The 10,795-nt window shown below is 45.3% G+C and overlaps 1 protein-coding gene across 1 annotated transcript; it reads left to right on the top strand.

The window, feature by feature from the left end:
• The first annotated feature begins 647 nt into the window (after nt 1-647).
• On the top strand, nt 648-9,729 carry LOC134533512 (general odorant-binding protein 69a-like). Its single transcript, XM_063371036.1, has 7 exons — nt 648-734; nt 3,298-3,429; nt 5,087-5,122; nt 5,959-6,061; nt 7,619-7,683; nt 8,222-8,271; nt 9,567-9,729. Coding segments are annotated over exons 1-7 (450 nt in total). The 5' UTR covers nt 648-671; the 3' UTR covers nt 9,568-9,729.
• Nucleotides 9,730-10,795: the final 1,066 nt, after the last annotated feature.

Genomic DNA, 10,795 nt, shown 5'->3' with positions numbered 1-10,795 from the left:
AGGGAGGTTTACGGTTCGTTACCACAACGCCGAAATACCACAACGCCGAACGTACAATAACGCCGAATACCATAACGCCAAATGCCAAATTGACCGCAACGCCGACAGCTAGAAAACTGCTGTGTACCACAACGCCAAAATACAGTAACGCCGAAAAATGTTGCTGCGGGGTGGTGGGGGTTGGGGGGGGGGGGGGCACAGGAACAAAATGAAAAAAAAAAAACACTGAATGATTTTGTGTGCTAACCTTACCTAACCTAACCTTTATGGCAGTCCTGCAAGGAAATTTTTCGGCGTTAATGTATTTTGGCGTTGTGGTAATTCGGCGTTGTGGTACACAGCAGTTTTCTAACTGTCGGCGTTGTGGTCGATTTGGCATTTCGGCGTTATGGATTTTGGCGTTATTGCACACGTTCGGCGTTGTGGTGTTTCGGCGTTGTGGCGCGTCCCCGAGGTTGACTCTGTACCCCGCCGCGGCTTCCCAGAAGCGACGCCCGTGCGTGTCGGAACGTGCATGAACGAGTGCGGCGGGTATCATCAATGCTCTTCCGCCCCCGCCCTCCTGTCCATCCCGGCGAGTGGTCGTTGCGCATGCGCGGGTGAGCGGCTGTGGTATAAGGCGCGCGGTCGGCCGGGGTCTCCTCCCCAGTCGCCGACAGCAGTCCAGCAGCATGCGGCCAATCAGCGTCCTGCAGGCGGCCATCTTGCTGGCGGGTCTCGCGGGCAGCGCCGTGGTGAGTGCGGCTCCTGTCGTCCAGCAAATGGCGGCTTCCGGAAGACTTTTCGGGAGGGGCTATCGCACTAAGAAATGTTCGTAGTTGCAAAAAAAAAAAAAAAAAAAGAAAGTGGTCGGATATTGGCCTTGGAATATTATTTACAAATTACAGGTTTCAAGTACAGAACCTTAGTAGCTCCATGCAACTTTTGATGAGATAAAAGTTTAACATATGAAATTAAATATTTTAAGTAAACATAAATATACACTAATCAATAAAATTGGTCTCGGGAAGGGCTATCGCCCCCAAAGGCCGCGCTTGACGTCCAGTGGCGCACACCGACATTTTTTTTTTCAGCAGAGATTAATCGTTTTTACTAAATACATTAGAGACTAATACCGGACAGTTTGATAGTAATATCTAGAGACCTGTAAAATTCGCGATTTCATTTCGCGATAGGATAGAGTCCAAATACTTTTGACATTATTTTGCTTCAGGGATTGGGCCACAGTTTATCTGAAGGACTCTGGGCCAATGAAAAATCTTTAACAGAAGAATCAGCGTCTCACGATCATTCCAGTCAACAGGTGTTACGAGTCGGTGACCAATCAGCAGATGTAATTTGCACGAGTGCATAGAGGATCATGGAGTCTATCCTTTAGGGATTTGAAATAGCGAATTTTTCCGGTCTCTAGTAATAACACATGCGAGAGTGTGAAAAGTAACCTAGCGGCAAGAGGTGTGGCTGCACGATGTTTTATAGATAGAACATTAAACTATATTTTATGTTATTTGGTGTCAAAAGATTAACTTCGTTTTAAAAGTTTGAATCACTGGAGGTTTATTTCCCTCCATAAATCTGCAAACTTGTGAAATTAGTTATTTTAAGATTTCTAAATTTGTCATAATGTTAGTTCCATACGTGTTAAACAGCTATATTGTACATACTGGGTATACAATCTGCCATCTATCAGACTGACGTGAAAACAACAGCGTGTGAAAACAACACTGCTGTCCGGTATCAGTCTTCAGTGTATTTGGGTTGACCCACCACTGGATGTCGTGAGCACAGGCAAATGTGATGACAGTATCTAGTAACGTCCCTATGCTTTTCAAGGCGGAATGATTCTGCAGTGACTTTCATTGCCTTTCGCGGCTATTGACAACAATTTTTAACTGTCGTACTATGACGATAATCGAAAGCAAACGAAATCTCGACAGCCCTACGGTGAGCTTGGAGTGGGTTCGCGGCTTGTGCTCCGCGGCTTGATCTGCGCGGTTTGATCTCCACGGCTTGATCTCCGCGGCTTGATCTCCGCGGCTTGAGCTCCGCGGATTGTGCTCCGCGTCTTTATCTCCACGGCTTGAGATCCGCGGCTTGAGCTCCGCGGCTTGATCTCCGTGGCTTGATCTCCACGTCTTGATCTCCACGGCTTGAGCTCCGCGGCTTGTGCTCCACAGCTTGATCTCCGCGGCTTGAGATCCGCAGCTTGAGCTCCGCGGCTTGATCTCCGTGGCTTGATCTCCACGGCTTAATCTCCGCGGCTTGAGCTCCGTGGCTTGATCTCTACGGCTTGAGCTCCACGGCTTGAGCTCCGCGTCTTGATCTCCACGGCTTGAGATCCGCGGCTTGAGCTCCGCGGCTTGATCTCCGTGGCTTGATCTCCGTGGCTTGATCTCCACGTCTTGATCTCCACGGCTTGAGCTCCGCGGCTTGTGCTCCACAGCTTGATCTCCGCGGCTTGAGATCCGCAGCTTGAGCTCCGCGGCTTGATCTCCGTGGCTTGATCTCCGTGGCTTGATCTCCACTGCTTAATCTCCGCGGCTTGAGCTCCGTGGCTTGATCTCTGCGGCTTGAGCTCCGCGGCTTGAGCTCCGCGGCTTGATCTCTGCAGCTTGAGCTCCACGGCTTGATCTCCGCGGCTTGAGCTTCGCGGCTTGAGCTCCGCAGCTTGAGCTCCGTGGCTTGAGCTCCACAGCTTGTGCTCCGTGGCTTGTACTCCACAGCTTGATCTCCGCGGTTTGAGATCCGCAGCTTGAGCTCCGCGGCTTGATCTCCGCGGCTTGATCTCCGCGGCTTGATCTCCACGGCTTGAGCTCCGCGGTTTGAGCTCCGCGGCTTGATCTCTGCGGCTTGATCTCCACGGCTTGAACTCCGCGGCTTGAGCTCCGCGGCTTGAGCTCCGCGGCTTGTGCTCCACAGCTTGTGCTCCGTGGCTTGTACTCCACAGCTTGATCTCCGCGGCTTGAGATCCGCAGCTTGAGCTCCGCGGCTTGATCTCCGCGGCTTGATCTCCGTGGCTTGATCTCCACGGCTTGAGCTCCGCGGCTTGAGCTCCGCGGCTTGAGCTCCGCGGCTTGATCTCTGCGGCTTGAGCTCCACGGCTTGATCTCTGCGGCTTGAGCTCCGCGGCTTGATCTCTGCGGCTTGAGCTCCACGGCTTGATCTCCGCGGCTTGATCTCCGCGGCTTGTGCTCCACAGCTTGTGCTCCGTGGCTTGAGCTCCGCAGCTTGATCTCCGTGGCTTGAGCTCCGCAGCTTGATCTCCGCGGCTTGATCTCCGCGTCTTGTGCTCCGCAGGGGATGACGGGCCGCGCGCTGGAGAAGGCCAAGGAGGTGGACGCCAAGTGCCGCGCCGAGACGGGCGCCGGGGAGGGCAGCTTCGGCAAGTTCGTGGCCGGCGCCATCGAGGTGGACGACCAGGTCTTCAAGGTCAGTCGCCCCGGACAGGCACGCTGCTGAATGGGAGGAACAAGACCACTAGCAGATATGTGCGTTTGTGAAGTGCTGACATCAATGATTAATTTTTAAATAGAAAGAAAACATAGAAATTTACTAAACAGAATAACTTAAACTAAAAAAAAAAATGTAATTTTACAAACATTCGTAGTTCAGAAAATATGAAACGGATTATTAAACGAGCGGCGTACTGAGAATAATGACAAAAATATTCTACTTGGGAATAGTTTTTGACAATGGTAGCAATGAAATAAAAGAGTGACTGCCATGTGCACATGCGCAGACGCGTGCGGTGTGTGTTTTTCTGCAATTGAAACAGAGGTTATGGGTTTCAAAACTCATAATTTTCGGCTATGCAGGTTTAAATTTTGGAACAAACGATAAAGCATTTTAACATAGTAGTGTTTTGGTTGTTCCGTATTAAAAATAAAATAATGTTAAACATTTGTGGTGAATATTCCCAGCAACGAAAGACCACAAAAAAAAAAAAAAAAGGTTGCTAACATTCACTTACGAAACGTTAACGACTTTTAGGTTGTTGGGTTGCGTATTGCCATTTCGCTGATTTCCAAAGAAAATAAAATCGTCTGTTAGAGCATTGAGTTGGGACTATTTTATCTTCATCGTTTTGTGGCCACCGGTCTGTCGAGACAGCCATCCCGCCGATCAACATTTACAGACAGCTCATCCTTAATTATTAATTATATTTAAAGCCAAATTCAAAGGAAACACTCATGTGGTACCACATATTTTCCCAATATCTGCAAAAAGCATTACACCTGTAAAGGTAGGGTTGAATAAATAAATTAATAAAACAAAGTATGTCAATTAACCTGTCATTGGTAGCCTGCTACAATGTCACACCACTAGCCGCGTGTGAGAAATTTTCTCATGTTGGCTTCTCTCGTTATTGGTAAAGGAAACAGCCATGGACTATAGTGATGATCCACCCTAGCACTTGCCCTGGAGCGCTTGCGTGAAACCGCGAGAAACCGAACTCTGTCCGGATCGGGATTCCAACCCGAGTCCTCCTGAATCGAGACACGTGTAACGAACTAACAAAAGAAATTCTGCTTAAAGCAATAACAGGAAATCTCCTAATATGTGCCCTGTTGCTTCATAGTTAGTGCGTGACTGGAAATATTTATCAGACGGTACCTTATATATTGATCACGCTTAATCTCTATGCACTTTATATGCATGATTTTCACATAAATTTTAGTTTCTTACCGGGTTTGTGCGCCCCTTAATTTCCTTAAAAGAGTCATTAACTTGATTTTTATTGCTTAAATCTCTTAAATCGCTTAATCCCTTTATCCCTTAAATGCCATTATTTTTCCACCATGGATACTATAAAACTTCTAATAAATATGTTATTCAAGTCTCATAAAAATTAAAAACACGTCGTGCTGTGTGAATTACTTATTATTTCGTTTTGGACTCTGACAGCAAAGCAGTGTTTCGAACATGCTCCTTGTGAGTGTTTCCATATGCAATTGTATTCAGCTTCTCAGATACTCTAAGTGCCTGCGTTTCTTTTGTCAATTGTGAAGCAGAAAAATTTTTTTACGAATAAAAATAATAAATATTTGACTTCTGGTAACACAGTGTCTTCTTTTTTCCTTTTCAGTGTTTTATCAAGTGCATCATGAACGAGTTGGCAGCGGTGAGTTACCTATATTCAAACACCTGTACGTTTTCTTTTATTGGTTCAGTAAATGACATCTTAAGAACTACTTAGATTTTAAAGCAAACAGTACTTAGGACCTACTTAAATTTTCATCATACAGTATTTAAGAACTCATTAAATTTTAATCATAATTATACTTAAAAACTACGTAAATTTTTATCAAAGTGGTACTAATAACGGTTTAAATTCTTAAAAAAACTACATACTTAAGAACTATTTACATTTATATCAAAAACAGAATATTACAAAGAAGTTTTAAATTTAATAGCTGGACACATTTTATGTCAATGTGCTTGCGTACGACGTAAATGCTATCATTAATGTCAAATCCATAATACATGTTACATACCATCATTAAAATGCACAAACTAAAAATATAAAATATTATTACTACGACTACTGTAGTTTACCAATTATATTCCGGGTTAGTTTCACAACCACAAAGTTTCACTTGGTACACCAATACATACGTTCGGTATGTACCCTAATGTTTACGAAAGTGAGTGACTATATACTGTTTTATGTTGCTACACGTGGATCCGCCATATATGTGTCACATGGCGTTACATAGTTACGAGATTACTCCTACAAAATGCAGTATAACGAGAACTAAGATGTTTACACACATAAAAAACAACAACAGATGATTTAGAGCCTGGCGCTTACAGACGACACCGCAGTAGAAACACCACCCCGCCTCACTAGCACAGCCACGCCCCTGGCTAGGCGACGTCACGGGCGCTGCGAGACGCAGTGGGCGAGGTAGTGGGAGACAGCGCGCCAGCTCCTGACTGCTCCTGTACTGCTTGCAGCTCGACCACGCCGGCACCTTCAACCTGGAGGAGGAGCTGCTGAACGTGCCGCCAGAGGTCAAGGAGGAGGGGCACCGCATCGTGACCGCCTGCCAGCACACCAGTGAGTGCTGCTGCCCCTCCTGCCCCTCCGGGCCCCGTCCTGCCCCCACCTACCCCTTCCTGATCCCTCCTGGCCCCTCCTGACCCCTCCAGGACCCATATGACCCTTCCTGTACCCTCCTGCCACTCCAGCCCCTCCTGACGGTCCTACCACCCTTGCTCCCTCCTGCCCCCTCCTGACTTTTATGAACCTTCCTGTACCCCCCTGACGGTCCTACCACCCCTGCTCCCTACTGCCCCCTCCTGACCCTTATGACCCTTCCTGTACCCGTTATGTTTCCTAACCTAAGTTAAAACTAAGTGTGTAAGGGAGGGGTCTAGGTAGGGAAGACTCTAAGTGCGTCTCAGGGCAAGCCCTATACGCTCTAAACTTGCGGGTTTTTAACCATGCAGAAAAGGTCACGCGCATCATGTGCTAGGAGGGGATTGGCCAGCCATGGCAGACGTTTTCGCCATGACTAACTCCCCTCACTCTTAATTCTAGACTAAAACTAGATAAGTTGGGCCCAGGTAAAACCTCCATAGACAGAGGGAAAACCCTGGGCACATACATGCGGGATGCAAAGGTCATGCATTATTACAAGCAGGTGGATTACAGGAATAGAAGGATGGTCCTGGAAGAAGAGTGGGGCGTGGTAGAAGTTCTACTATGCAAGGGGTGGGGCACTTGGACTTTTAGTCCGCATTGGTTTGGTCAGGTCTGGTCTTTTGGGGGCGGCTTATGCCGTTTCCCGTGGTGCTGCCAGTTAGCACTCATTGTGGCTGTGTAATATTCCTGTACCCTCTTGCCTCTGCTGCCCCCTCCTGCCCCTCCTGCCACTCCAGCCCCTCCTAACGCTTATACCACCCCTGCTCCCTCCTGCTCCTTCTGACCCTTATGACTCTTCCTGTACCCGCCTGCCGCTGCTGCCCCTTATGACCCTTCTTGTACCCTCTGCCGCTGCTGCCCCCTCCTGCTCCTTCTGCCCCTCCTGCCCTTCCTGAACCCTCCTGGCCCTTGGCGACCCCTGGTGGAACTGTCCCGAAACTAGTGGTGGGAGTAGCGGCAGATTTTGTCCCTGTGAAAAGCCGCGTCCAGCGACATGAATGTCTCATGGCCGTCACGACTTTGTCGCTTATAGCGACATCGGAATCCCGAAACTTCTGTGTGTGGGGCATCTAAACAGAACCTTGTTTGTAACGCACGTGTGTGTGTGTGTGAGATTTTCATATAAAAATTATTTAATTATGTGTTTTAGTGCATGAACTAATTCAAAGAGTGAAGTTTTTTCTTAAGTTAGAGGCCTCTATTTTGAAAAAAGAAAAAGTAAAAACAAAAATGGGCAAACGTATGTACGTTACCCGTTTCGAAGTAAAATATATATCGCAGATGTGCGCGTCCATGCCTTCGTGTGGACAACGGAACGCGGCCCGGTTATTTGCCGTTCAATTCATTGCCTTGCTATGCCGTGCCCGGGGCTAGAAGTGAAGTTAAGCCAGAGGAGTTGACTCCACGGAAGTTTACGCTGCTTTCAGGTCGCAGTGTTCATTTTCTCTTGCTTTTTTTATTTGTTCGCAGAAGGAGCAGACCCCTGCGACACCGCCTACCAGCTCCACAAGTGCTACCACGACGCCAACCCAGAGGTAAGAGCGGTGGCGGACAGTGTCGAACGCAACCAGCGCTGTCCGTACACAGAAATAGCCTTCTGCATATATATATATATATATAAAGATTCCTTTGGGAACCAGTCGCCAAGAAATAGGTACAAGAATGATATTGTAAATTTTTACAACACATGACTGTGGTTATTTTTACACATATTAAATAATTTTTTTTTCCCAAGATAATACCTAGTTCTTCTTACGAGAATTGGTACATAATTTTACATTTTAATTGATATTTCATGCAAGAAAAATGTTTTTAGTTCATGGAAATGATAATTATTTTATTTTACTGGAAAGTTATTTACAAATAACTTCACAACTATTGGAGGTACTGAGAGAACACGAAGCATAAATATCAGGGTGATAATCCGAACGCAGTATTACTGCGAAAACTATTTTGTAGTGGTGCAGATTTTTTAAATTAAAATGTTAGAATTTTTAAAAAATCTGTAAGTTTACATTAATATTTCTGTTCCATTACCAAAAATATAGTGTCACGGCTGTCTTCTGTTCGCAGCTGTACAACCGCGTGCTGTCTGTGTGGGACTTCAACGCCGGTGTTTCGTAGTGAGTACAGCGCTTCGCAAGTGTTTGGCAAAAGCCTCAGTGGGACTGAAGCCCTACACCCCCCCCCCCCCTTTTCCACGCGAGCTTCTGGAACCACTGCATCCTCATATGTAACTTGTCAACATACCACTTGCAAGCACCACATGATGTTAGTTTACGAACACTATCACATGAAGTTGTTTACACCTTTGACAGAACAACAGTTGTAGAAGGATAAGTATATAACTTCTACTACTTTCGAGAACTACCAAATATAAGTTACAGGACACCGGCTATACTTGCTATTGCTTATTAACTGTACTTATTAATGGCGTTCGAATGACCCAAAAGGCCCACACGACGACCAGTCCGAACTGTCAGTTCAGACTTGTCAGTCGGAACTGAACAGTCGGAACTGCCGTGAGTGGGAAAAGCGTCTCGCCAGTTCAAACCAGTTCAAACAGTCAGTTCAAGAAATCAGTCCATCAGTTCATCAGCTGGGTGTCATGGCAGACAGTTTTGTTATACTCTTTGTGTGCTTTGCTATTTTTGTTTTTTCCTTCGGTAGATTTAAAAGAAATAGGTACTACTTATTGTAGCCGTTACCATGCATGGTGCAACTTCAGGAACATTTTTATATAGTTTTTCGTTTCTTGGTCCATAGACCCCAAAACCATCGTCAACACAAAAGTTTACACACACACACACATATATATCACAATTTTTTGGACAAGATAACTGTCGCAATTTTTCACAAATCACTTCCAAGCTAGAACATAATATCTAATAGAGGAAAATCTCGGTGGAGTTAGTAAATGGGCAATATCCGACAAAAGGAGTAAATATGGGGAAGATTATTTGAAAATCAGAAAAAAAAACACTGTAACTCCCATGATATGGAAAATATCACATTAGTTTGAAAGTCTTATCACTCGTATAACTAGTAGGAGTAATACCAAAGTCTTTTGTCTGAATACGTTTTTGATATACAATCCAACCATAACTGAAAGGGGTTCTAAAACAAGGGCTCTAGGACAAAAAGAAATAACTCCCTTCGTATGAACACCATCAAATTCGTTCAAATTGTTTGTAAATAGTAAAATTTTTATCTATAACTTTTGACTGATACAATTTTTGATTTGACGAACCATTTTTGTAAGGGGTTGAAAAATGAGGGGTGGGTTACAAGTAAAAATAAATATCTATACACCGAAAAACACAAATTTTGGAACTTAATTTCTTCGTATAATCCCTTAAACTGATTTAGTGTTAACTAATATATTGTTTACAAAAATTGTGTTCTCATTGTGTTCCAGGATCTCAGCTTCCACAAAACCCGAATCACATCATGAAGAAGACGACGACTTCGCTCATCAAGGATCTCGGCTGCTGTAAATATTTTCTTAGTTCAAGGCTGTGCTGTATTTGCTCTGTAACTTGATAACTATTTTGAATTAAAAAACCAACAATTGCTTGTTATTTTCGTGTGCCATTATTGTACATTTTCCCACTATTTTCTGAATGTCAATCACTAAATTAGAAAACAATGCTAATCACGTGAAATTCATGTCTTCCACATCGTCCGCTTAGTGAAGCTCGTGGCGGCCTGCGAACTAACGGCGCCAGTAGTAGTTCGGCCCGTTATTAAAATTGTGTTAAATGGGCATATCGTATGTAATATAATATTGTTCCTAGTTCCGTCTAAATTTTAGTATTTTTTTCCAGGTGACTATTTTTTAAATTTATTTGGGGTGTTTGCCAAGTGCCTAATTTGTACCAAATCTCTTAAAATTTCTCAGAATTGGTCAGTTAAGCTTAAGCGACGTTTAAAACGAAACATAGTTAAAAAAAGGTCCAATTTTATACGAAACTCCCATTAAAACACAATGTTAAGACTGGGCTGAAGCAGGGCCGCAACTAGAGTCTCTGGCACCCGGGGCATGAATGGATTCATGCGGCCCCCCCCCCCTCTTTTTTTTTGCACATACCACACCAATAAAGCGGGGGGTCCGGGGGCCCTCCCACGGAAAAATGGTGCTATTTAAGCATTTTCCATACCTACATGTAACAGCTTCTGTGCTACTGTAACTTCCATGCAAAAACTTTTTGCCAGTTACCAGTTGTAGTAGGAATTACAATGCAAGCGATTTCGGCGCCCCCACAGCTTTGCGCCCGGGGCGTATGCCCCGCTTGCCCCCCCCCCCCTAGTTGCGGCCCTGGGCTGAAGTACTACTTAGGCCTTTAGTACGCAGGCCACCGCGAGATTTACTGAGACCTATCTATATGACCGTGGCCATTACATATGTTTTTGAAAGTTGCTGGGTACAAACATAATTTACTGCGCAGCTTGCGCACGTCTACATCCACATCATTCTATGAAGGCGATTGGCCAGCACATGCATGATATCTATGGAACTGACAACTGCAGGCGCGGAGACCCCCGCGAAAAGATTCACATCAGTCCATTACGAGGCCAAGTTCGTGCAAGTTCGGTTTTTTTCTCCCCCCCCCCCCCCACTCTGTTTACTTAAAATCAACCCATCAA

This window comes from Bacillus rossius, chromosome 6 (assembly GCF_032445375.1).
Source record: "Bacillus rossius redtenbacheri isolate Brsri chromosome 6, Brsri_v3, whole genome shotgun sequence".
Taxonomy (NCBI): Eukaryota; Metazoa; Arthropoda; class Insecta; order Phasmatodea; family Bacillidae; genus Bacillus; species Bacillus rossius.
This window is presented reverse-complemented; position numbering and strand designations above follow the sequence as displayed.

Excerpts from the sequence above, each read along its gene's own strand:
- LOC134533512 (XM_063371036.1), top strand. The coding sequence starts at position 672 with ATGCGGCCAATCAGCGTCCTGCAGGCGGCCATCTTGCTGGCGGGTCTC. Across the intron at positions 3,430-5,086 it reads TGGACGACCAGGTCTTCAAG|TGTTTTATCAAGTGCATCAT; the intron begins GTCAGTCGCCCC and ends TTTCCTTTTCAG. Across the intron at positions 6,062-7,618 it reads GACCGCCTGCCAGCACACCA|AAGGAGCAGACCCCTGCGAC; the intron begins GTGAGTGCTGCT and ends ATTTGTTCGCAG.